The following is a 27,389-nucleotide window of genomic DNA, read 5'->3' on the forward strand; positions in this document are numbered from 1 at the left end:
CCTGAGCTATACCAGCCCGCATGGTCCATGGCATGGGGGGACTCCGGGGGAGAGGGGCGGCCAAGCCTTCACCTTTCCCCCCGAGCCCTTGTCCAATCCATGGACAAGGGGCTCTTCCCCGCCTCCGGTGCCCCAGGTGGAGGCGAGGGCGACGACTCCCTGGGGGGGGGGGGTCATGGTGGCATCTGGGAGTCTTCTTTAAGAAGAGGACCCCCAGATGCCCACCCCCCTCCCAGGAGAAATGAGTATAGGGGTACAAAGTACCCCTACCCATTTCCACAAAGGGTTAAACGAAATAAAAACACAACCACGAAAAAAGTCCTTTATTAATCTTAATTAACCAGAAATAAATACTTACCTGTACCTTTAAAAAATGTTCCCATGCCAATATCCTAAGAAAAGGTCCCACGCCAATATCCTCTATCTTGCGATCTTCAAGTTGATTGAAGATCTCTGCCAGCCGCTGCCACACACGCCGCCCCCGCACTGCTCTCAGCTGTAGTAAGTATAGCTGAGACCAAAAGCATCTTCAACTTTCCCTCCAAAGCTCCCCATTGGTTCCTAAACAGACTAATGGGGATCAGGAGGATCAGCGTGGGTGAGGGTGACAGGTGTGAGAGGGAGAGAGGACAGCGGGAGCCGGCGGTAATGCGTCCGCATAGGACGCGCTCTCAGCTTTACTTAGTATAGCTGAGAGCAGTGCAGCGGGAGCGGTGTGTGTGTGGCGTCGGGGTGGCGACATAAGAAGATAGCAGGATTAGAGGATATTGGCTTGGGAACTTTTCCCGAGTATATTGGCCTGGGAACTCATTTCTCCTGGGAAGGGGGTGGGCATCTGGGGTCCCCTTCTTAAAGGGGATTCCCAGATGTCACCATGAACCCCCCAGGGAGTCATTGCCCCACCTCCTCCTGGGGCACCGGAGGTGGGGAAGAGCCCCTTGTCCATAGATTGGACAAGGCTCCGGGGGGGGGGGGTGGAAGGCTTGGCCGCCCCTCCCCCCGAAGCCCCCCCATACCATGGACCATGCAAGCTGGTATAGCTCAGGGTGCGAAGCCCCAGTCGGCCGGGGCTCTGCATTCTGGCTATCTCAGCCTGCATGGGGGACACGGGGTTACAAAGGCTCGGGAGGGGGGACCCCACGTCATTTAAAATTTCCCACACTCAGAACATAAAAAAAAGTAAAGAAAAATTAGGAAAAGATGCCAAGGATCCTTATACAGCCATATTGCGGCTGTATAGCGGTCCCTGGCCACAGCATTGCGGCTCCGGAGGGGTTTCCAGGGGGTCGGTACACACTGTGTACAGACGACCCCCCCCCCCTGGAAACCCCGTCAGGAAATGCATTGCTCTTTCTTTTGATATATGTAAATTTACACTACCGTTAGATCTGCTACATTATCTGTCATTTCATTTTACACTTTTTTCTTTTTTCCTTTGAACCTTTAAAATCGATTTTCTCAAAAACTATAAGGTGTTTTTTCTTAAAAAAAAATATTAACAGTTAAAGTTGGCGGGTTTTTAATCAACTCGAAACCGCCCTCGAGTCGGATATCCCTTTCTACACGTGATCACGAGTTACTTCGGAAGTGGGCGGAGTCATGATCGTACTTGTGATCAGGACTATCCGAGAGACCCTGATCACCACTGTAAGCCAATGTGACAATCACCCGCCAATCCTGTTGTATTATTTCACAGTTGCCATACAGGTCTCATCCACTAGAGACTTCTGGAAGCCAATCCACAAATGGTGAAAAGTTGTGAAAATGCAAAAAATCAAACACTGTATTTTCGTGAAAATTTTCTCAAACTTGAAAGTGCCCTTTTCTATGTGTAAATGATTTTGTGAGTCTTGGTTTTGTGGAAGTCCTAGCTGTGGATTTTTCTATGGAAACTCTGGATGATGGCATCTCTGTTCCCTCCCTGTAAGTCCCCCAATCTCTAATAACAGCTCCGTGCTCATTATCTCACCTCCACTTGGTCCGGCGATTCTGGAACCAGGTCTTCACCTGCGAGTCACTCATGCGCAGAGATTTTGCCAGTGAAGACCTTTCGGCAGAGGCCAGATACTTCTGCCGGTGGAATCTCTTCTCCAGCTCGCAGATCTGCAAGCGGCTGAAGGACGTTCGTGGCTTCTTCCTCTTTGGAGGCGTTCTGTTCTGATAAGGATGGCCAATTCGGCGGGAAACTGAGAATGGTGGGAGGGCAGCTAAAACACAGAAGATAAGAAGATAGGTTTATTCATTGGCATCAATCATTTGCATTGGAATTAAACAAATCTGATTGGCTGTTTGTGGCTCCACCCCCTTTTCTGAATTTGAACCCCAGTCACCCAATGACCAACTGTACCAGGTTTGAGGCTTGTGCCATTAACAGTGCAAGAATGGCAGCAATGTAAATATTCCCCTTGAAAATCAATAGGTGAATTTGAATTGGCTTTTGTAGGCTCCTCCCACCTTTCTGAATATTAATCTCAGTCACCCGGTAACCAACTGTGCAAAGTTTGAGAACCCTGCCATTAACAGTGTAAGAATGGCTGCTGTTTACATTTTCTCAGTGAAATTTGTATTTGTCTCCGCCCCCTTTTTTGGTTATGGGAATAAAAAGTATCCTATACTTTATTCCAGGTAATGTACTATGTGTGTGCCAAATTTCATTCAAATCCGTTCAGCCATTTTTGCGTGATCGAGTAACAAACGTCCAAACATCCGAACTTTCCCATTTATAATATTAGTAGGATTCAGATAAGCTGTGTGCAGATGGCACCCAAATCTACCGCCACCTCCCTAACCTATTCACTAGTGATGGCGGGCCGAACAAACTTTTGCAGAGATTTGCATTCACCGCTTGCAAATCGCAAGCGGTGAATGCAAATCTCTGCAAAAGTTTGCGAATCTGGCGAATCTACGCCATCGCCATAGACTTCAATGGGCAAGCGAATTCCTAAAACCTACAGGGACTGTTTCTAGCCACAAAAGTGATGGGAAAGTTGTTTCGTGTTTCGAGGGGCCCAACACCTGCACAGGGGCATGGCGGAGGGGGGTCCATGGCAAAAGTCCCACCAAAAATGACTGAGTTGACGCAGAGTTGTGTTTTAATCGCTTAAGTGCTGAAATCACAGCACATTCCTAAATTGGTGGAATAAAGTTATTTAAAATGTTCGACGTGTGTACACGTCCATCAAGTAGTGTAAGGGTTATGCCTCCTTCACAATGACAGATGAAACGCTGCGTGTAACGCATCACAGTCTGCAAAAAAAACGCCAAGACATTTAGTGATTATGTCAGGTGAGCATATCTTTGCTTTTACTAGTTGACACCTGCAGGACATAAGTTAGTCCTCTCAGTGGCAATCTTTGTGTAGTGGTGTATAGTGGCCGCTGTGCTTGTGCGCACAATCATGGGAGTGCAGGCGATCGTGGTTTTCCAGCCTCTATGGTCAGGCTGGGGTAGGTAGGTGACAGTTAAGTGACCAAAAAAACACTGATTCTGCACTGAGCCCTTATACAGGGGCAGTAGTGAATACTAGATGCCAGTAGTGGTGGTGAAGGATTATTGGGTTATAGTCGGTGCACTACTAGGATCAGCAGACCTGTCTCTAACAGCTACCTTGTGCACTAGACACAGAACAGCAACACAATAGCAAGAAAAACAATGTATCAGCCCTAAGAAGGGTTTAGCTGTGTCAGGACATTGTGGTAGCAGCAAGAATCTGCACTGAGGACACAGGACACAGGCCTACCTAACGCTCTCCCTGTCACAACACACTGTCCCTCATCTGCCTAGCACAGAAGCCAAACACAGACTGCAAAACAGGGATATTCGTAGTAAGCCAACTTCGCTACGCTGGAAATACGCATAGTTTTACGCAATTACGCTTCGCTGAACTATGGCTTTGAAATCAAATATTTGCTTCGTATGCATTTCGTAGACTACGCGTTAAAATACACAATTACGCGTAGTGCGAAGCGTAGTGTATGCGGATGCTTATGCCCGTATGCAGAAAATTTTACGCATTAATCCCTCTCTAAATTTATACTGGGAACTCTTCTATGCGTACATTCCCCTTTCCTATGCGTAAATTTGTAAGCATACAATCACACGCGGAAAATTAGACTCGTAGTTCACTACGCAATACACATGTTAACTACGCATAGTGGGCATAAGCTGCGCTACGAAGCGTAAATTCGCACTGGCGTAGTTTCTGCTCATCCCTGCTGCAAAATTGCTGCTGTGCTGGCTTTCTGATAGGTGAGGGGTGGTCCAGGTTGGAGGGAAAGCTGATTGCCTGCCATGTGGCTGCTGACTCTGGGGTGAGGGGTCCAAGTTTGGCTCCATTAAAATGTATAGGGGGTGAATCGAGCACTGCATGTATTCACCTGAGGGGGCAAACACAAACAACCCTTGTTCGCTGTGAACTATTCCTCAGGTGAATAGTTCGGCCCATCTCTATTCACCACTATCAAGGTCTCCTCCTGCCTATCAGCCATCCTTCCTGGATGTCCGCTAGGTTCCTGAAACTAAATCTAGACAAAACAAAATGTATGATCTTCCCACCCCGGCCATCCCTGGACCTCCCAGATGTGCAGGTCACTGTTAACCACACTACCATTCACCCTACCTCTCAAGCCCGCTGTCTGGGTGTCACCCTGGACTCCGCACTCTCCTTCACTCCCCACATCCAAAACCTCACAAAGTCCTGCAACTTCCACCTCCACAACATCTGCAAGATTCACCAAATCCCTTCAGGGGGGCAAAGTCCCCATGGGCTTCAAGAGGTCCACCATCACTCCTTTCCCCCAAAAGCAGGGAGTCTCTTACCACTACAACTTAAGGCCAGTGGCTCTTACATCCATCATCATGAAAACTTTGGCAAGTATGGTCCTGCCCCTCCTTAAGCTCTCCACAGAGGCCCTGCTGCACCTGTACCAGTTTGTATGCAGAACGAACAGGTCCACCGATGACACCATTAGCATCTGCCTGGAGCTTGTCAATGATCACCTAGATAGACCAGACTTATACACTAGGATCCTCCTCCATGACTTTAACTTGGTGTATAATACCATCAGCCACCAAATACTCCAGGAGAAACTGGGGTCCAGAGCTGGGACAAAGTCCTCCAGCACCAAAGGCTGAGACACTAAAGTGCGCCCCCACCCTTCCCTTCCACCCCAGCCGTCACACACTGATTGTTGCTATTGGACTAAGAGGCACCCCAGGGCCCTTAACACCTTAGTGTAATGAATAGCGGAGATGCCGCCGCGCGGTCTGGCGGCGGGCGGCTGTCTCCGCGTTCAGACTGGCGGTTTCCGCACAGCAACATGTGTCTGGGTTGCCTAGGCCTTCTAGTGCACACAGATGGAGAGCTATGCGCGCGCGCCAGAAGCCGGGTGGGAAGTGTCCGGAGTCCACTTCTCAGGGGGGGGGGGGGGGGGGTACTGTAATGAATAGCGGAGATGCCGTGGTCTGGCGGCGGGGCGGCTGTCTCCGCGTTCAGACCGGCGGTTTCCGCACAGCAACATGTGTCTGGTTTACCTGGGCCTTCTAGTGCACATAAAAGGATAGAGCTACGCGCGCACGCGCCAGAAGACAGGACCTTTATGCCAGCAGGAGAGGTATCAGCTGATCAGGACGATCAGCTGATCCCAGCGGAACTCCTGATCGGCTGAGTGGCTGGGGGCGGCGCTGCGGAGCGCTGTAGTATATATAGATCTTCCTTGTCAGTTGCTGGTGGTCTGCCGTTGCGAATACTCACGTGTGAGCACTCAGACCTCAGTCAGATCCTACAGTGTGTTAGAACCAGTTGGAACTGGGAATTCACACTTAGCCAGATTCCGCTCTTGTCATTTACTTTGTCATCTCTGTGTTATACTTTAGACCAGTTCCAGGGTGTTGAGACCAAGGACATCACACCCAAGCTTAGGATACGGTGTTATTCTATAGACTAGTTCCCGGGTGTCGAGACCAAGGACCTCACACCTCAGACTAGGATTGTGCTTGATATCTGTTATGACCTCTGGCTCTGTTGACCTCTCTCTCGCTTACTGATTCGGTACCTCTGCCTATCTGTCTACTAGTTGCCAACCTTGCCTGTACCCGGTTACCGAATCAGCTTCTGTCACTGCACATTATCTGCTCGTGTGTTGCCGACCTGGCCTGTCTGACCCATCTGACGGTCACTCATCCCTCGAGTGATCAGTCTGTCTGTACTATCCGTGACACTAATCCACCAGGTGTCAGTTAGCTGCAAGGACCTCCTGCTCCTCAGAGAGTCCTTCCTGCAGTTCAGACAGTGGCCTTTACCCCACAGGAGTCCACTGGTTGCAGTACAGTCGGATTCCCAATCCATCTGGGAATCCTTGGCTGCTGTACAGTCTGATTTCCAACCCATCAGGGAATCACTGACTGCAAGATTATCTCCTCCTCTCAAAGAGATAGTCCCTACACAGCCAGAGGCCGCCTGACTCTCAGGTGGTCACTGGCTGCAGTAGTCTCTGTGTCTTTCGCTCCACGGAAGATAGCCTTACAGTTGCACCAAGCATTTACACTTCATTAGGTGTCCAGAGGTTAGTCATACTTGTATTATTAGTGATTCTGCAGATCATCCATAATCAGGTATACATCTGTATTATTGATGATTCTGCAGATCATCAATAATCAGATTCTCTCTGTGTGCTGACACCAATCGTTACACTTAGTCTCTAGTTATCTGGCTCACAGTCACTGCCATGTATCCCATTTTCTTATTTCTCTCTGCTTCAAACACAATAGGGGAATGATAGCTGAGTGAGTTGTGCACCCCCTCCTACACTGCGCCCTGAGGCTGGAGCCTCTCTCACCTCTGCCTCGGCCCGGCCTTGCGCCCCCTCCTATACTGCGCGCTGAGGCTGGAACCTCTCTCACCTCTGCCTCGCCCTGCACCCCCTCCTACACTGCGCCCTGAGGCTGGAGCCTCTCTCACCTCTGCCTCGGCCCGGCCCTGCACCCCCTCCTACACTGCGCCCTGAGGCTGGAACCTCTCTCACCTCTGCCTCGCCCTGCGCCCCCTCCTACACTGCGCCCTGAGGCTGGAACCTCTCTCACCTCTGGCTCGCCCTGCACCCCCTCCTATACTGCGGTCTGAGGCTGGAGCCTCTCTCGCCTCTGCCTCAGTCCGGCCCTGCTGGGTTCCACCCCACTCTTTGCAGGTGGATCATAGATTTCCCTCACAAACAGGTCCCAAGTTGTCAAGCTAGATGCTATCTCCTCACAACCCAGGGTCACCAACAAATGGGCCCCACAAGCAGGGGCGTCTCACCCACCAGGCAAGTATAGGCGGTTGCCTGGGGCGCCATGAGGTGGTGAGGCGCCATGAGGTGGTGAGGCGCCATGAGGTGGTGAGGCGCCATGAGGTGGTGAGGCGCATTCCCCGCCGCTGCTACCGTGACCATGTTTTTTTTTTTATATATATATTATATTACCTCCCGACTCAGTCCCCGGTGCTCGGTACGCTACCATGTGCTCAGCAGTGCCTCCACCTCCACTTCTCCCCAGCCAATAGAGCAATCAATACTGCTCTTCTCTGTCAGGCTCCTTCTTTAAAGGGAACCTAAACTGAGAGGGATTTGGATTTTTCCTTGTAAACAATACCAGTTGAGTGGCAGCCCTGCTGATCTCATTAGCTGCAGTATTGGCTGAATAACACACCTGAAACAAGCATGCAGCTAATCCAGTCTGACTTCAGTCTGAGCACCTGATCTGCATGCTTGTTTAGGGGCTGTGGCTGAAAGTATTGGAGATACAGGATCAGCAGGAGAACTGGGCAACTGGTATTATTTTAAAAGGCAAAATCCATATCCTTCTCAGTTTAGGTTCCCTTTAAAGCCGTTCCCCTTCTTCTCAGTAGCCACACAGGTAAAGTGTTTACCTCATGTGGCCCAGCCTTTATCTCCGCCCCACGCCAGTCAAACCAGGAGCCAGCGGCCAGCCAGCTTATGCCCCCGACAGTCTGACCCCCCACCTGTGTCACTGGCTGCACACAGACACTGGAGCGAGACAGCCAGGGGACAGATGCAGTCACAGAGAGAAGAATGTGATGTGTCCGTGTTGGAGCCCCGCCCCCGCACAAGACAGCAGCACAGCCCGGGAGAAGGGAAGTTTCTGCTCCAGATGATAAGCTGCATGCACAGGCAGAAGAGAAGGTATGCAGGCAGGCTGCTAAGAACACTCCCTGTCCTGTGTGCAGACTCCCAGTACTGTTATAACTGCTAGAATGTGCCCTGCTCTTTTCATACTAGAGTTTTCTTTGAAAGCTGGTTAGGCTGTAGGCTGGTAAAGCTGTAAACCTGTGCTTTAGTGCTGTGCTGTCTCTCCCTCTCCCCTCTCTGTTCCTCTGCCCCCTCCGCCATCTTATGCTGTCTCTACCCCTCTCTGTTCCTCTGCACCCTCTTCCATCTTATGCTGTCTATCCCTCCCCCTCTCTGTTCCTCTACCCCCCTCTTCCATCTTATGCTGTCTCTACCCCTCTCTATTCCTCTACCCCCCTCTTACATCTTATGCTGCCTCTCCCTCTCTACTCTTTCCCTCTGCTCGGATTACGTGTATTTTCTGGTGAAACGCTTCCACATTACGATTATTTTCTGACAACGCTGCCCCATTACGATTATTTTCTGGTGAAACGCTGCTGCCCTATGATTAATTTCTGGTGAACTGCTGATGCAATAAGTGTATTTTCTGGTGAAACACTGCCACATTAAGATTATCTTCTGGTGAATTACGATTCTGAATTACGATAATTACTATTATTTTCTGATGAAACACTGCCGCATTATGATTATGTTCTGGTGAAACGATGCTGCATTATGACTATTTTCCTGGGGGGGAGGGGTTTAGGGGGGGGGGGCGCCACAGGTTTTCTCGCCTGGAGTGACAAAATGACTAGAGGCACCCCTGCCCACAAGGCTGCGTCCTGTCACTGATCCTGTTCTGGAACTGCAGATCCATGGTAAGCTCTGTCAAAGTAATCAAATTCACTGATGACACCACCATAGTTGCCCTCATTACCAAAAATGATGAGCAGGCATACCGCCACCAGGTTGATGGTATTTCCCACTGGTGTAGGGAGAATGGGCTGGTCCTCAACACCGCAAATACTGGTGAGATGATCGTGGATTTTAGGAAGCACGCCTCCACCCCACCTCAAATCCACCTTGGTGGCATGGATGGAATTATAAATAATATATCCACCTCCTGGGCACAACCATTTCCAATGGCCTGAGCTGAAAGGCCATCACCGCCTCCACCAAGAGGAAAGCCCAGCAGAGATTATCCTCCCTCCACCAACTGAAGAGGTTTTGTATGGCCCAGAAGCTTCTGAGTTGACAAGCTTCTCCTCAGCCGCTTTTGAGTCTGTCCTCTGCATACTGTCCTCTGATTACTCAGTGACCAAGTTTGTGAGCTTTGTGGTCTTTGGCATCAATCATTTGCATTGAAATTAAACAAATCTGATTGGCTGTTTGTGGCTCCACCCCCTTTTCTAAATTTTAACCCCAGTCATCCAATGACCAACTGTACCAGGTTTGAGGCTTGTGCCATTAACAGTGCAAGAATGGCAGCAATTACATATTCCCCTTGAAAATCAATAGGTGAATTTTGATTGTCTTTTGTAGGCTCCACCCACTTCTCTGAATATTAATCCCAGTCACCCAATGACCAACTGTGCAAAGTGTGAGAACCCCGCCATTACCAGTGTAAGAATGGCTGCAGTTTACATTTCCCAGTGAAATTTGTATTTGTCTCCGCCCACTGTTTAAAACACTATTCCCCCTCCAAGTCATCTAGTTTTGCTATCAAGTTGCCAAGATGGCTCCCCAAGTGTCTGCTTTTACCAAACATAAAACATGGCACAATGGTGGCTACCTGAATTCCCTGAAGTGGCTCCGCCCTCTCTACAAACATGACTATGGCTTCCTCAGAACCGGAGACCTACGACATGTAATCATATTTATAAATATGGCCTTTCAGTTTGGGATTCTATCCATTATTCCAAATACTCGATGTTATCACCGTTTCCACTATAGCTCATATTCCACTTCTCCAACCAGCATTTTATAATCCTTTTGATTTTTAACTTTTTTTTAATTTTTTTTTTATTTACATGCCAAAAAAATAAATGATTTTGCACTTTTTGCAAATTTTCACCGAAACAAACAACAACAATATTTTGCCTTTTTTTGTAATTTTTCATAGCAAAAAAATGTGTTACCTTTGACCAGGGCCAGCGCTACCATAGAGGCAAAGGGGGCAATTGCCCCAGGGCCCCAGAGCTTGTAGGGGCCCCCAGTGGCTACAAGAGGAAAAAAAATTCAAATCGGCCTTATAGTTTTTGAGAAAATTGATTTTAAAGTTTCAAAGGAAAAAAAATACACATTTAAAAACCAGCCGAATTTAATGGTTAATAGCAAATCCACCTTAAATGCTAAAAACCCTAAATTTGGAGGATATGTTAAGGAGATCACTGGGAATAAGGGGGAACATTTTTTTTTTCAAAAAGACCTTATAGTTTTTGAGAAAATCGATTTTAAAGTTTCGAAGGAAAAAAGTATACTTTTAAATGCGGTAAATGTCACTTTTAGTAGCAAACCTAACGGTAGTGTAATTTTACATGTGTCAAACGAAAACGCAATAAATTTCCTGACGGGGTTTCCAGGGGGTCTATACTCAGCCGCAGCGCTTTGGCCAGAGGTCGCTATACAGCCGCAATATGGCTGTATGAAGATCCCTGGCATTTTTTCCTATTTTCCCCCCAAACATTTTATGTTTAGAGTGTGGGAATTTTTTTTTTTTAATTATGTGGGGTCCCCCCTCCTGAAACTTTTTAACCCCTTGTTCCCCATGCAGGCTGGGGTAGCCAGAATGTGGAGCTCCGACCGATTGGGGCTTCACACCCTGACTATACCAGCTGCAAAAAAAGGTCCCATAATGACGATTTTTGTTCCGGGGTATCTGTTGGGGGCCCCCCCAGGTTTATTTTGCCCTGGGGCCCCATTGTTGCTTAAACCGGCCCTGCCTTTGACCTTATTCGGAAAATAACATTTATTTTTGAGATTATTTTCATCGAAATTTAAAATGGCATTTTTAATGTGAAAATGACTTAGAAAGGTAGAAATTTGCACAAAACACTGCTTTCAGTGGTGATCTTCCAATCAGAAGCTTTCAGTGGTGATCTTCCAATCAGAAGCTTTCAGTGGTGATCTTCCAATCAGAAGCTTTCAGTGGTGATCTTCCAATCAGAAGCTTTCAGTGGTGATCTTCCAATCAGAAGCTTTCAGTTTTGATTTGTTTGGATCAAGTAAAAGAACATGGGCTGATTGAAGAGAATCTTATTGAATTCCTACATGGAAGATCTTCAGATGGCAGCAAATAAAGCAGAGCTTATAGCTTCCTCTCACTATGGTTAAATCATTTTATTAGCTAGTTTTTCATGTTCCTCCGGACTTTGTCAGGCAGGAAGATCTGATCTTTGTGGCTGTGGTTTGAAAGGCGATATACTAGCGGATACACTACACATTTCAGGTTATGGATTCAGGTGTATGGATTATTGCATAACATTTTTCATAGATTTGTCCCTAAAAACAATGACTACATTTCATTGCTTTTTCATTGTATTACAGACAGTGGCTGCTATTTCTAAATCCGGGAGGAAAATCGATCATTCCATTCAAAGAACTGAAAAATCGAGCTAACAATGTTATGTTTATGAAAGAATGGGCAGTATATTAGATGATCCCTTGAAGATTTGGAATAGTATTTTTAAGTATAAGATGGAGATTAATATCTGGGCTAGGACAGGGCAAAAACATGTAGGATTTTTTAAGATTTTGTTTCAAAGGTTGTTTGTTTGCTTAGTATACTTACTAACTCAACAGCTATCTGATCAAATACAAACGTTTGTTCCCAATTCCTCGAAGACTTGAGTGGACATTGATTGGAATTTGTAAAGGGGATGTTAAAAGGTTAGTGATTGTGGATATATCTTATCTTACTAATATTATCAATGGGAAAGTTTGGATGTTTAAAAAGTGATAGCAGTGTTGCCAACTCATCCCTTTAAATACGGACGCTTATGAATTATACATGTCTTGTGGCTAGTTAGATGCAGTTTAGGAACTGATTATGTGTGAGAAGCCCCAGAACCTGTATAACTTAGATGTGTCCGTATTTAAAGGGATGAGTTGGCAACCCTGAGTGATAGGTGAATTTTAACTGGCTTTGTAGGCTCCACCCACTTTTTGAATATTTATCCCAGTCACCCAGTAACCAACTGTGCAAAGTTTGAGATCCCTACCATTAACAGTGTAAGAATGGCTGCAGTTTACATTTTCCAGTGAAATTTGTATTTGACTCCGCCCACTTTCTCTAACCCTAACACACAATTATACAAAGACCTAGTTTGTGAGCTTTGTGGTCTTTGTCATCAATTTGCATTGAAATTAAACAAATCTATATGTTATTCCAGGTAGTGTACTATGTGTGTGCCAAATTTCATTCACATCCGTTCAGCCATTTTGCGTGATCGAGTAACAAACATCCAAACATCCGAACTTTCCCATTTATTATATTAGTAGGATTATTATGTGCTGACCACTTCCCTTCCTGGCTACTTAACCCTTACCTGTTACGTGGTTTTTGGGCATCCTCCTGTTGCTGTCCATCCAGGGGAAGGAGAGTCCTGGTAGGCCAGACATTCCACCAATACTGGACAATGTGGTGGGGCCCTGGTTGGACCCCACTTGGGGAACAGGCCTGTGGGCTGGCACCCTAATGACCCCAGCTGGCCTGACATTGACATTCATGCTGACATCCATCCTCATGTTGAGGCTGTAGGAAGAGCTCCCGGGACTGTACATGGTGCAATAGGCACTGGCTCCATGGGGTTCCTGTTCACTAGTCCGGGAATAAGAGTAACCAATGGTTTGCTCTGGGCTGTTCAAGATTTGATCAATGCCAAAACTGATAGGCTCATGGTGGCCGTGTGTGTCCTGTGCCATCTCCAGGGGATCCATAAATCCTCAGCTTGTAGGAAAAAGAAGACAGAGACGTTTGGGGGTCCTCGCCTCTTGTTGGCTGAGTTGTGCTCAGAGAGGTTGTGATATGAAGGGTGGGAAGGTGTCAGCTGGGAGGGGGATTGCTCAATGAATGTGCCTCATCCACAAGATGTTTATACTGGATCTCTAAGGGAATAAAATCCAAGAGCTGAAGAACGTCTGGCCTCGGGATAGAAGGATTCCCGTCTTCTGGTGTGTAGCAAGCTACAATATTTATCTCACGCTTTGTGTACAACTCACTCATTACTTCAGTTTGCAGAGTAAAGCCAAATCATTGTCTTTGGAACACATTGCAGAGAAGGCTCGTTATGTTGAGTTACTGATCCATCTTCTTGGAATGTAGTGATTGGAAACTGTCAATGTTGAGGTACGTGTCCATCAAGACTAGCTGTCATTTTCTGTAGTGTGTTGTGAGAGCATGACATTATGGGGCACACAGGAGACCGTGTCTGGGGAGTTCAGTACACAAAACACCAAATTTGTTTGCCTACATTACAAAGAACAGAGGTAATCTCTCTGTTCCAGCCACAATCACTGTTTTGTGATACAGATAAAAATGTCCATCTCAAGGAGTAGAACAATCTACATGTCTGAAGATACAGTGAGGACCAGAGGCTTTGGGGTGCGGTGAACAGAAGAGGGTTTGGGGAGCATGGGATTTGGGAAGCCAAGGACTAGATGTTGTGTGGGTATGTGGACAGAAGAAGAGTAGCCGCTTTAAGGTAAAATGGACAACTAGTGGTTTGGGGGTAACATGCACAAGAAGATAGTGACTCTAAAGTCCATTTGAGCAGCTGTGGAGAAAGCTTGGTGTCCTGAGGAATGAACAAAACAATTAATTTTGGTTGAGGCTCTCAGCAGGCAAACATTCTTGTTCTGGAGTCCAAGCTGGCTCCTTTTGGGGTGCAGAGAAAGAGTGCTATCATGCGGAATGGTCTAAGTTGTGCGTTTTGGGTGAAGTATACTAAAGAAAGGTTATCTTGGCGGGGAGGCCACACTAGATATTTTGTTGTACAAGAAACTTACTGTGTCACAGAGTGGATGAGGCTGCCTATTCTGGGGTGCAATGCAGAGGAACAATATTTGGTTTGATGATACGAGAAAGGACGGCACAAGTCATTCATGGCGCACAGTTTGCAGCATTCGTAGGATGTTCGTTTTATCAGGTGTCGTAGGACAGAGACCTCAGGACCTGGGCTTTCTGGTTGGAGCAGATGCAGCTCAATGAGCTCTCCTGGGATTTCAGCAGGGGAATATTCAGCTTTACATGGCTGCAGAGGTGGGCTTAGGTGGGTTAGCTATTTTAGGTGTGAACATTAAATATTTGAATGTTACTTCTCACATAAAGCTATGGAACTAGTCATGTGGTTTAGCAGTAATGATAGGAGTTATTTTTACACTGCAGTGGAACATAATCATTTAAGAATACAGTACTTATCATATCAATTGTATTTACATGGGAACTATGTTCATTTGCTGGTAACGGAAATTTCTGTGAGTTGGGTTGTTGGAAGCCGGCTGGGGACACACATTATTGGGGTGCAGCAGAGAGAGTTTTGTATTGTTAGGGTATAGTCCGGTGGAGATATATTAGGGTGCTGGATTAGGTGAGTTGGGTTGTTGGACGCAAGGTTGGGGACACAGATTATTGGGGTGCATTTCTGCTGAGAGTGCAGATTTAGGTTTATGCCAGCTTGTGAAACAAGGGTACAGTTCCCAGATACGAGTTGTGGTTGAGTGTAGGGCTGGGAAATTTGCTGTGCTGGGGTACAGAGCTGGGATTTGAGATGCGTTGGTGTGCAGGGCTTTGATTTGGGTTGTGTTGGGGTGCAGGACTGGTATATGGTCTGTTTGAGGGTGCAGAGCTGGGATTTTGGTTGTGTTGGAGAGCAGGACTGGGATAAGGGCTGTGTTGGGGTGCAGGGTTGGGATATGGGCTGTACTGGAGAGCAGGATTGGGATTTGGACTGTCTTAGGGTGCAGGGCTGGGATATGGGCTGTGTTCGGGTGCAGGGCTGGGATTTGGATGGTATTTGGGGTGCAGGGCTGGGATTCGGATTGTTTTGGGGTTCAGGGCTGGTATTTGGGGCCTGTGGGAGAGTAGGACTGGAATATGGGCTGTGTTGGAGTGCAGAGAGGAGATTTGGGTTGTCCTGGAGAGCAGGACTGGGATTTGGGTCGTGTTGAGAGAGCAGGACTGGGATTGGGGTTGTGTTGGGGTGCAGGACTGGGATTGGGGTTGTGTTGGGTGCAGGACTGGGATTCAGGTCGTGTTGGAGAGCAGGACTGGGATTGGGGTTGTGTTGGGGTGCAGGACTGGGATTCAGGTCGTGTTGGAGAGCAGGACTGGGATTGGGGTTGTGTTGGGGTGCAGGACTGGGATTCAGGTCGTGTTGGAGAGCAGGACTGGGATTCAGGTCGTGTTGGAGAGCAGGACTGGGATTGGGGTTGTGTTGGGGTGCAGGACTGGGATTCAGGTCGTGTTGGAGAGCAGGACTGGGATTTGGGTTGTGTTGGGTGCAGGACTGGGATTGGGGTCGTGTTGGAGAGCAGGACTGGGATTTGGGTTGTGTTGGGTGCAGGACTGGGATTTGGGTTGTGTTGGGGTGCAGGACTGGGATTTGGGTTGTGTTGGGTGCAGGACTGGGATTCAGGTCGTGTTGGAGAGCAGGACTGGGATTTGGGTCGTGTTGGAGAGCAGGACTGGGATTTGGGTCGTGTTGAGAGAGCAGGACTGGGATTTGGGTCGTGTTGAGAGAGCAGGACTGGGATTTGGGTCGTGTTGGAGAGCAGGACTGGGATTTGGGTCGTGTTGGGGTGCAGGACTGGGATTTGGGTTGTGTTGGGGTGCAGGACTGGGATTCAGGTCGTGTTGGGGTGCAGGACTGGGATTCAGGTCGTGTTGGGGTGCAGGACTGGGATTTGGGATGTGTTGAGAGAGCAGGACTGGGATTTGGGTCGTGTCTGGGCACAGGGCTGGAATATGGGCTGTGTTGGGGTGTAGGACAATGGGACAGGCTGTCTTGGGTTGAAGATTTGGACTACAGACTGAGATGGACTGCAGTGACAGGCGTAGCAGGTGTAAAATGAATCCACCAATGGCCAGAAGGTATAGAATTTAATGTAGGGCAGAAATCAGGTGTATGCTGTGTCCTCCTGGGACAGTATTATTTCCAAGTAAATTGTCCATTATCTTCTGCTCAGGTCACTCACAGCTTGTTCATGTAGGTGTAGCTCAGGTAGACTCTATTCCAGAAGGTTATTCCAATAAAGACTTTGGGAAAACTGGTTGCTCAAGTCCTCTGCTCACCTGTCAGTGAGATCCCTGACCCAAAGCCTGAGCCAATGCCAACAGATCATTCTTCCATCGTCAAAAGTCCATAAAGCACACTTAGAATACCATAAAAGTAAAAACAAAAGATCAGTAGTTTTTAGGTCCTCCTGCCAGGTATCTCGTTGTATCCAGATCAAGGACAAGGACCAATCTTTCAGAAACAATTCAGTGACCTCTGGTCAATCTTGGCCTCTTGGATTGGTGGGAAGATCCTGTCTCTGAGACTGGACACCTCAAGTGTCAGAAATCCCTCCTATCCTCCAGGACTGGAGTGAGATGTTAGCAGTAGGATCTGGTCATGGATGAAGAAGTAAAGTCTATCACTCCACCTTCATCTCCCTTCTCATATCACCATCCTAGCAATGACAGAGGCCAGACCCCTCACCAAATAGCAAGCCCCCACCGAGAGGCGTAGCCTGGTATTAACCCTTCTTACATGCAGACACAGAGCAGATGGCCGGACTGTACATAGTTGGGAGATGCAAAGCTTCATTGATTGATGGCAATAGTGACTTCATATGAAGGACAATTCCCAGCTCAGGTTGTATGTAGACGCAGGTGTACCTCCAGGCAATTGTCATGTATTTATTATCATTATTATTTATTAAGCAGCAATATATTTCTACACCATCCTGTACAATAAATAAGAGAGGTCAATTATCAACCTTTCACCATCACACTGACATCATAACCGAACAGCTTACAATCCATGATCATCAGAAGAGCTTCAAGCCTTAACCAATCATACAGCATCCATGGATGGCAGGTGTTGGGTGCAGCAGGTGCATCTCATATATCTGTGTTATCATCAGAGGCTGGCCTGTGTATCCTGCATATGGTGGGTGGCCATAAAAGACCTTGCCTGGCAGGAGTGTAACTAGATATCACTGGCCTCCCCTGCAAAACTATGTGCCCCCCTCCTCTCCTTCCCCCTCAAACAAATTGGAAAGGGAAACTAAAAAAAAAAAAAAAAAAAAAATACTTCCAGTAAAGGTAGCCTGGTATAGCCTGGTATAGTTGCCCCAAGTATAAGGAAGCCAGGTATAGTTGCCCCAAGTATAAGGAAGCCAGGTATAGGTGCCCCCAGTATAGGCAGCCAGGTATAGGTGCCCCCAGTATAGGCAGCCTGGTATAGGTGCCCCCAGTATAGGCAGCCTGGTATAGGTGCCCCCAGTATAGGCAGCCTGGTATAGGTGCCCCCAGTATAGGCAGCCTGGTATAGGTGCCCCCTGTATAGGCAGCCAGGTATAGGTGCCCCCAGTATAGGCAGCCAGGTATAGGTGCCCCCAGTATAGGCAGCCAGGTATAGGTGCCCCCAGTATAGGCAGCCAGGTATAGGTGCCCCCAGTATAGGCAGCCAGGTATAGGTGCCCCCAGTATAGGCAGCCAGGTATAGGTGCCCCCAGTATAGGCAGCCAGGTATAGGTGCCCCCAGTATAGGCAGCCAGGTATAGGTGCCCCCAGTATAGGCAGCCAGGTATAGGTGCCCCCAGTATAGGCAGCCAGGTATAGGTGCCCCCAGTATAGGTAGTGAGGTACAGGTGTAGGTGCCCCCAGTATAGGCAGCCAGGTATAGGTGCCCCCAGTATAGGTAGCCAAGTATAGGTGCCCCAAGTATAGGGAAGCCAGGTATAGGTGCTCCCAGTATAGGGAAGCCAGGTATAGGTGCCCCCAGTATAGGCAGCCAGGTATAGGTGCACCCAGTATAGGTAGCCAGGTATAGGTGCCCCCAGTATAGGTAGTGAGGTACAGGTGTAGGTGCCCCCAGTATAGGCAGCCAGGTATAGGTGCCCCCAGTATAGGCAGCCAGGTATAGGTGCTCCCAGTATAGGTAGCCAGGTAAAGGTTCCCCAGTGTAGGTAGCCAGGTATAGGTTCCCCAGTATAGGTAGCCAGGCATAGGTGCCCCCAGTGTAGCCAGCCAGGCATAGGTGCCCCCAGTGTAGCCAGCCAGGTATAGGTGCCCCCCAGTATAGGCAGCCAGGTATAGGTTCCCCCAGTATAGGCAGCCAGGCATAGGTGCCCCAAGTATAGGTTGCCAGGTATAGGTGCCCCCAGTATAGGTAGCCAGGTATAGGTGCCCCCAGTATAGGCAGCTAGGCATGGATGCTCCCAGTATAGGTAGCCAGGTATAGGTGTTCCCAGTATAGGAAGCCAGGTATAGGTTCCCCCAGTATAGGTAGCCAGGTATATGTTACCCCAGTATAGGTAGCCCGGTACAGGTGCCCCCAGTATACTGTAGTTTGCTTGGCATAGTTGCCCCCAGTATAGGCAGCCTAGTATATGTGACCCCAGTACAGGCAGCCAGGTATAGGTGCCCCCTGTATAGATAGCCAGGTATAGGTGCCCCAGTATAGGTAGCCAGGTATAGATGCCCCCAGTATAGGTAGCCAGGTATAGATGCCCCCAGTATAGGTAGCCTGGTATAGGTGCCCCAGTATAGGCAGCCAGGTATAGGTGCCCCAGTATAGGTAGCCAGGTATAGGTGCTCCCAGTATAGGTAGCCAGGTATAGGTGCCCCAGTATAGGTAGCCAGGTATAGGTGCTCCCAGTATAGGTAGCCAGGTATAGGTGCCCCAGTATAGGTAGCCAGGTATAGGTGCCCCAGGATAGGTAGTCAGGTATAGGTGCTCCCAGTATAAGTAGCCAGGTATAGGTGCCCCAGTATAAGTAGCCAGGTATAGGTGCCCCAGCATAGGTAGCCAGGTATACATGACCCCAGTATAGGCAGCCAGGTAAAGGCGCTCCCAGTATAGGTAGCCAGGTATAGGTGCCCCCAGTATAGGCAGCCAGGTATAGGTGCTCCCAGTATAGGTAGCCAGGTATAGTGTTGGGCGAACAGTTTTCGCCACTGTTCGGGTTCTGCAGAACATCACCCTGTTCGGGTGATGTTCGAGTTCGGCCGAACACCTGATGGTGTTCGGCCAAACCGTTCGGCCATATGGCCGAACTAAGAGCGCATGGCCGAATGTTCCCCGAACGTTCGGCTAGCGCTGTGATTGGCCGAACGGGTCACGTGGTTCGGACCCGAACGCGCTCTGATTGGCCGAACGGGTCACGTGGTTCGGGTCAATAAATACCCGAACCACGTCATTTCTCCGCCATTTGTCTGTGGGTTTAGCTTTGGGTAGGCAGGCAGGGTAGTTCTCTCTCCAGCCAGGCTAGCCAGGGTCCCCCCCAGTCATTGTGTGTCGCTGCTGGGAACAGTAGTACACCGCTCACCCGCCACTGTATAGCATTGTGTCTACTGCCATTCTGTGTTTCTGCTGGGAACAGTAGTATACCGCTCACCCTGTATAGCATTGTGCTCTGTGTTGCTGCTGGGAATAGTAGTACACCGCTCACCCACACTATATAGCATTGTGTTTACTGCCACTCTGTGTGTCTGCTGGGAACAGTAGTACACCGCTCACCCTGTATAGCATTGTGCTCTGTGTTGCTGCTGGGAATAGTAGTACACCGCTCACTCACACTATATAGCATTGTGTTTACTGCCACTCTGTGTTTCTGCTGGGAACAGTAGTACACCGCTCACCCTGTATAGCATTGTGCTCTGTGTTGCTGCTGGGAATAGTAGTACACCGCTCACCCACACTATATAGCATTGTGTTTACTGCCATTCTGTGTGTCTGCTGGGAACAGTAGTACACCGCTCACCCGCCACTGTATAGCATTGTGCTCTGTGTCGCTGCTGGGAATAGTAGTAAACCGCTCACCTGCCACTGTATAGCATTGTGCTCTGTGTCGCTGCTGGGAATAGTGGTACACCGCTCACCCGTCACTGTATAGCATTGTGCTCTGTGTCGCTGCTGGGAATAGTGGTACTGTATAGCATTTCTGTACTGCCACTGTACTGCTGCCAGTCAGTGTGTACTGTAAGGATAAGTGAAATGAGGAAGAAATCCGGTGAAAGAGGGAGGGGCAAGGGAAGAGGTGTTTCCCCTGACGGTTCACGTACAGGCCACAGGGGAGCACCCAAGAAAACCCACTCAATACCGCCCATGTTGTCCAGGACAACAACCCTCACAAATCCAAAAGAACAGGACCAGATAATTACTTGGATGACCTCTCAAGCGTCCAGCAGTGGGTTAAGCAGCACCAGCACATCACGCACGAGGTCTGAGTCCTCAGCCAGTTACAAGGATCCAGTGGGCACAAAGCTGACACAACCGGCAGCGACACCACGCACACAACTGCCAGATAACCAGTCCGATGAATTACCTCAGGACACAATGGGGTATTCGCAGTAGCTATTCCCAGCCCAACAAACTTCCACCTTTCAAAGGTCAATGGAGGAACAGCCAGGAAATGTTGTGCCCGGATTCACAACCATTAACTGTGGGAAATGCACCGCGCACTGAAATACAAGGCGAGTCCGAGGACTCGGAAACCCAAATCCCAGAGCAAGTTGGGCAGGAGGGGTTGCAATTGCAGGAGGTCGGCCGAGAAGATCTGGAAGACGACGTTGGAGTGAGCTGCGCAGAGGTTGTTCTGGGGAGCTCTACTCCACGGCGGCGGCCCACAATCACATATGACGAGTTTGAGGAGATGGAAGAGGAGGGTTTGGACAATGTGGACATAGACCCAGATTTTGTTTGTGAACGAGAACATCGCCGTCGTAGCAGCAGCACAGATGAGTCTGTTGAAGAACCCACTGCTGCACGAGTTCGCCTTGTGCCACAAGGTAGGCGGCGCGAAATTTCAGGCACCACAAGCGTGGAAGTTCAAGTGAGACGCAAAAGAGGCGCAAACAGAAATCGCCAGCAAGGCAGGTGCTCCAAAGTCTGGGCTTTCTTTGAAGACTGCACAGAGGATGTTACCATGGCGATTTGCAAGGTGTGCAAGACCCGCCTGAGCAGGGGGAAACATTAACAACCTCTCCACCACCAGCATGAGCCGCCACATGGTATCCAAACATCCCACTCTGTGGGCAAACGCGGCAGGACAGGGTACCACCACCAACACTGCCTCCCTTGGGTTCACCAGACTCACCACCAGACCCGCCTCAGCAGCAGCAGCAGCCCAGCCATTGCGTGGTTCACAACATTCACAAACATCAGACGACGCTGACACTGTCACTTTCCGGACTAGTGCTCGAGGTCTCCCAGTCTTCATCAAACACAACAACCAACAGCCCTTCAGTGTGCAGCCCTACGGTTCAGTTGTCTGTCTCGGAGATGTTTGAGCGCAAGAGGAAATTGCCAGCAAATGACCTCCGGGCCGTGGCACTAACAGCCAGCATAGCCAAGCTTCTGGCCTGCGAAATGCTGCCATATCGAGTGGTGGAGACAAACCGCTTCAAGGGCATGATGTCAGTGGCCATCCCACGTTACGTGGTTCCCAGCCGCTACCACTTTGCGCGCTCTGCAGTGCCTGAGTTGCATGAGCACGTGGTCAGCAAAATAACCCGAAGCTTGAAGAATGCCGTTGCCTGCAAGGTTCACCTCACCACTGACACCTGGACGAGTGCGTTCGGCCAGGGTTGATACATCTCCCTTACCACGCACTGGGTGAACCTTGTGGAGCCTGGCAGCGATTCCTCACCTGCTACGGCGCGGGTGTTGCCCACGCCGCAAACAGCTGCACCGCCGTCCCTCCCACTGGATAACAACAGCAGCACCTACCCTCTCTGACTCCTTCTCCTCTAACGCATCTCAAAGCTGTACCTCATCCGGAAACGCTAACCCAGCAGCAGTAGGATCGTGGAAGCAGTGCAGCACAGCTGTTGGCATGCGTCAGCAAGCGTTGCTGAAGCTGATCTGCCTTGGGGATAAGCAGCACACAGGGGAGGAAATGTGGAGGGGAATAAAGGAACAGACGGATTTGTGGCTGGCACCGCTGGACCTGAAACCGGGCATGGTTGTGTGTGATAATGGGAGTAATCTCATTCGCGCTTTAAGGTTGGCTAAGCTGACACACATCCCTTGCCTGGCGCACGTGATGAACCTAGTAGTTCAGCGGTTCCTGAGGACATACCCAGGCGTGGCCAATCTTCTGGTGAAGGTGCGACGAGTGGCCAAACATTGTAGAACTTCCAGTACTGCTTCGGGGGCACTCGCCAAGATGCAGGAGCACTTCAATCTCCCCCACCATCGCTTGCTGTGTGATGTCCCTATGCGCTGGAATTCTACGCTGCACATGCTAGCCCGCTTTTGCGAGCAGAAGAGTGCAGTGGTCCAGTACATGACGGCGCAGTACCGAGGCGCATCCGGCCAGCTGCCAAGCTTCTGTGGATCCGATTGGGCCAACATGTTGGACCTCTGCCAAGTCCTCCAAAATTTTGAGCAATCCACGTTGCTTGTGAGCAGTGACAACTCTTCAGTCAGCATTACCATACCACTGCTGTGTTTACTGAAGAGGTCAATGTTGAAAATCAAGGAAACAGCTGTCATGATGCAACTGGGGGAATCTGAATGAGAAAACGATCAGCGTGATGGTACCAACATCAGGCCATCCGCCTCAGGAAACGCTGGCCCCAGCAGCTATGACGAAGAAGAGGAGGAGGAACAGCTGGAGTTGGAGCAGGAATTTCATGCCACCACTGACGAGGGCCAGAGCGGTGCACGTTGGACTTCCACAATTCAGCGCGAATGGTCAGCAGAAGCAGACCAGGAGAAAGGTGACGACTATGATGCATCACAACAACTATCACAACGCTCACAAGAGGATGATGAAGATTCTGGCAGGACTCTGGCACACATGGCTCAATTCATGCTAGACTGCATTGAACGCGACCCACGCATTGTGCGCATTCTGGACAACACCAATTACTGGGTTTATACACTTCTGGATCCACGGTACAAACACAATGTTCCAAAACTGCTTGAAGAAAGAGTCAGACAGGTCAAAATGGAAGAATACCAGCAGGCCCTTGTGGAGACTTTAGAGAGGAGATTGACATCCTCCCCCTCCTCTAGCCAGTTGTACGCCGACAGACTGACTTCCGCAAACCCAGGACGACCAGGAGGGCAGCAAACACAAGCCGCAGCTAGTGCCCAAAAGGGAATGGTATCGGCAGTGTCCTTGGAGTGGGAAAATTTTCTGACACCCATGCAGCAGCAGCCCACAGAACAGCAAGCGTGCAGATCCACCTCCAACACCGATCGCCTGGAGAAGATGGTCAAGGACTACATGTCAGATGGCGTAGCTGTGTTGAACAATCCATCTGCACCCTTCAACTATAGGGTATCGAAGCTAGACACCTGGCACGAACTGGCAATGTACGCAATAGAGGTGCTGGCTTGCCCGGCAGCCAGGGTTATGTCGGAACGCTGTTTCAGTGCTGCCGGAGGCATAGTCACAGATCGGCGTATCCGCCTCTCCACAGAAAATGCAGACCGTCTGACTCAAATTAAAATGAATCAATCCTGGATTGGAAACGACTACGCAACACTCCCAGACCCCAACCAAGTAACATGAACAATGACCATCTGTGATGGGTTAGCGTTTCCGGTCCCTGTTTATGGAACCTCTCATCTGTATTACATTTATGACTGCATGGCGGCAAAAAGCATGTTACCTGTGCAAAGAAACATGACATTTTCCGCATTTAAAAGACAGTTTTTCCTTTGAAACTTTACAATCAATTTTCTCAAAAACTATAAGCTCTTTTGGCTAAATCTTTTTTTCCTCTTGTACCCACTGCCAAGTTGCACATACCCTGCAAATTTGGGGTATGTAGCATGTAAGAAAGCTTTAGAAAGCACGAAAGTTCGGCTCCCCATTGACTTCCATTATGTTCGGAGTTCGGTGCGAACACCCGAACATCGCGGCCATGTTCGGCGAACGTTCGCGAACCCGAACATCCAGGTGTTCGCCCAACACTAGCCAGGTATACATGACCCCAGTATAGGCAGCCAGGTAAAGGCGCTCCCAGTATAGGTAGCCAGGTATAGGTGCCCCCAGTATAGGTAGCCAGGTATAGGTTCCCCAGTATAGGTAGCCAGGCATAGGTGCCCCCAGTATAGATAGCCAGGCATAGGTGCCCCCAGTATAGGTAGCCAGGCATAGGTGCCCCCAGTATAGGTAGCCAGGCATAGGTGCCCCCAGTATAGGTAGCCAGGCATAGGTGCCCCCAGTATAGGCAGCCTGGCATAGCTGCCCCCAGTATAGGTAGTAGCCTGGAATAGTTGCCCCCAGTATAAGTATCTTGGTATAGGTGCCCCCAGTATAGGAAGCTTGGTATAGCTTCCACCAGTATAGGTAGCCTGGTATAGGTGCCCCCAATATAAGTACCCTGGAATAGTTGCCCCCAGTATAGGCAGCCTGGTATAGGTGCCCCCAGTATAGGCAGCCAGGTATAGGTGCCCCCAGTATAGGCAGCCAGGTATAGGTGCCCCCAGTATAGGCAGCCAGGTATAGGTGCCCCCAGTATAGGCAGCCAGGTATAGGTGCCCCCAGTATAGGTAGCCTGGTTTAGGTGCCCCCAGTATAGGTAGCCTGGTTTAGGTGTCCCCAGTATAGGTAGCCTGGAATAGTTGCCCCCAGTACAGGCTGCCAGGTATAGTACCCCCAGTATAGGCAGCCTGGTATAGTTGCCCCCAGTATAGGCAGCCTGACATAGCTGCCCCCAGTATAGGTAGTAGGCTGGAATAGTTGCCCCCAGTATAAGTATCTTGGTATAGGTGCCCCCAGTATAGACAGCTGGGTATAGCTTCCACCAGTATAGGTAGCCTGGTATAGGTGACCCCAGTATTTGTACCCTGGAATAGTTGCCTGCAGTATAGGTAGCCTGGTATAGGTGCTCCCAGTATAGGTAGCCTAGTATAGCTGCCCCCAGTATAGGTAGCCTGGTATAGGTGCCCCCAGTATAGGTAGCCAGGCATAGGTGCCCCCACTATAGGCAGCCTGGCATAGCTGCCCCCAGTATAGGTAGTAGCCTGGAATAGTTGCCCCCAGTATAAGTATCTTGGTATAGGTGCCCCCAGTATAGGAAGCTTGGTATAGCTTCCACCAGTATAGGTAGCCTGGTATAGGTGCCCCCAATATAAGTACCCTGGAATAGTTGCCCCCAGTATAGGTACCCCCAGTATAGGTAGCCTAGTATAGCTGCCCCCAGTATAGGTAGCCTGGTATAGGTGCCCCCAGTATAGGTAGCCAGGTCGTCCTGCAAGCTTGCCCTGTGTGCCTTGTGTTATCTGTTATAGTGGTGACTCCTGGCTTTATGTTTATGTCATCTTTCTCTGTATTGATGCAGTTCAGATACACATTACAGTTTGTGAAGCCTGAAGAAGGGTCCACCCAAAACAAGTCAACATTGTCGCCATACAGCCAACTACTGATCATTTGTAAATGCTTAATCTACGTTATTGTCTACCATGAAATGATTGCTCATCTTCAAAAGACTTTTTAGTTTCCTTGGAATATACACACATACATACACATATACATACATACATACATACATACATACTTGTACGCATAAATTGAGGGGCCTGCCTAATACTGGGGGCACATCTGCCTAGCTATACTGGGAAAGGGGCTTCCTTATACTGGGGGCACATCTGGCTAGCTATACTGGGGAGGGGCTTCCTTATACTGGGGGCACATCTGGCTATCTATACTGGGGAGGGGCTGCCTAATACTGGGGGCACATCTGGCTAGCTATACTGGGAAAGGGGCTTCCTTATACTGGGGGCACATCTGGCTAGCTATACTGGGGAGGGGCTGCCTAATACTGGGGGCACATCTGGCTAGCTATACTGGGGATGGCTTCCTTATACTGGGGGCACATCTGGCTAGCTATACTGGGGATGGCTTCCTTATACCTGGGGGCACATCTGCCTAGCTATACTGGGGAGGGGCTTCCTTATACTGGGGGCACATCTGGCTAGCTATACTGGGGAGGGCTTCCTTATACTGGGGGCACATCTGGCTAGCTATACTGGGAAAGGGGCTTCCTTATACTGGGGGCACATCTGGCTATCTATACTGGGGAGGGCTTCCTTATACTGGGGGCACATCTGGCTATCTATACTGGGGAGGGGCTTCCTTATACTGGGGGCACATCTGGCTATCTATACTGGGGAGGGGCTGCCTAATACTGGGGGCACATCTGGCTAGCTATACTGGGAAAGGGGCTTCCTTATACTGGGGGCACATCTGGCTAGCTATACTGGGGAGGGGCTGCCTAATACTGGGGGCACATCTGGCTAGCTATACTGGGGAGGGCTTCCTTATACTGGGGGCACATCTGGCTAGCTATACTGGGGAGGGCTTCCTTATACTGGGGGCACATCTGGCTAGCTATACTGGGGAGGGGCTGCCTAATACTGGGGGCACATCTGGCTAGCTATACTGGGGAGGGCTTCCTTATACTGGGGGCACATCTGGCTAGCTATACTGGGGAGGGGCTGCCTAATACTGGGGGCACATCTGGCTATCTATACTGGGGAGGGCTTCCTTATACTGGGGGCACATCTGGCTATCTATACTGGGGAGGGGCTGCCTAATACTGGGGGCACATCTGGCTATCTATACTGGGGAGGGGCTGCCTAATACTGGGGGCACATCTGGCTAGCTATACTGGGGAGGGCTTCCTAATACTGGGGGCACATCTGGCTAGCTATACTGGGGAGGGGCTTCCTTATACTGGGGGCACATCTGGCTATCTATACTGGGGAGGGGCTGCCTAATACTGGGGGCACATCTGGCTATCTATACTGGGGAGGGGCTGCCTAATACTGGGGGCACATCTGGCTAGCTATACTGGGGAGGGGCTTCCTTATACTGGGGGCACATCTGGCTATCTATACTGGGGAGGGGCTGCCTAATACTGGGGGCACATCTGGCTATCTATACTGGGGAGGGGCTGCCTAATACTGGGGGCACATCTGGCTAGCTATACTGGGGAGGGGCTTCCTTATACTGGGGGCACATCTGGCTAGCTATACTGGGGAGGGCTACCTAATACTGGGGGCACATCTGGCTATCTATACTGGGGAGGGCTTCCTTATACTGGGGGCACATCTGGCT

General features: G+C 49.5%; 1 protein-coding gene across 1 annotated transcript in view; it reads right to left on the bottom strand.

Annotated features, from left to right (window-relative positions):
• TLX2 (T cell leukemia homeobox 2) overlaps positions 1-13,040 on the bottom strand; it is a 37,520-nt gene extending 24,480 nt beyond the window's left edge. The window contains exons 1-2 of the mRNA XM_068265982.1: positions 12,650-13,040; positions 1,970-2,207 (exon numbers count right to left, since the gene is read on the bottom strand). Coding sequence (XP_068122083.1) covers positions 1,970-2,207; positions 12,650-13,040 — 629 coding nt within the window. The remainder of the gene's footprint in view (positions 1-1,969; positions 2,208-12,649) is intronic.
• Positions 13,041-27,389: the final 14,349 nt, after the last annotated feature.

This window comes from Hyperolius riggenbachi, chromosome 1, assembly GCF_040937935.1.
Source record: "Hyperolius riggenbachi isolate aHypRig1 chromosome 1, aHypRig1.pri, whole genome shotgun sequence".
In the NCBI taxonomy this organism is placed as follows: domain Eukaryota; kingdom Metazoa; phylum Chordata; class Amphibia; order Anura; family Hyperoliidae; genus Hyperolius; species Hyperolius riggenbachi.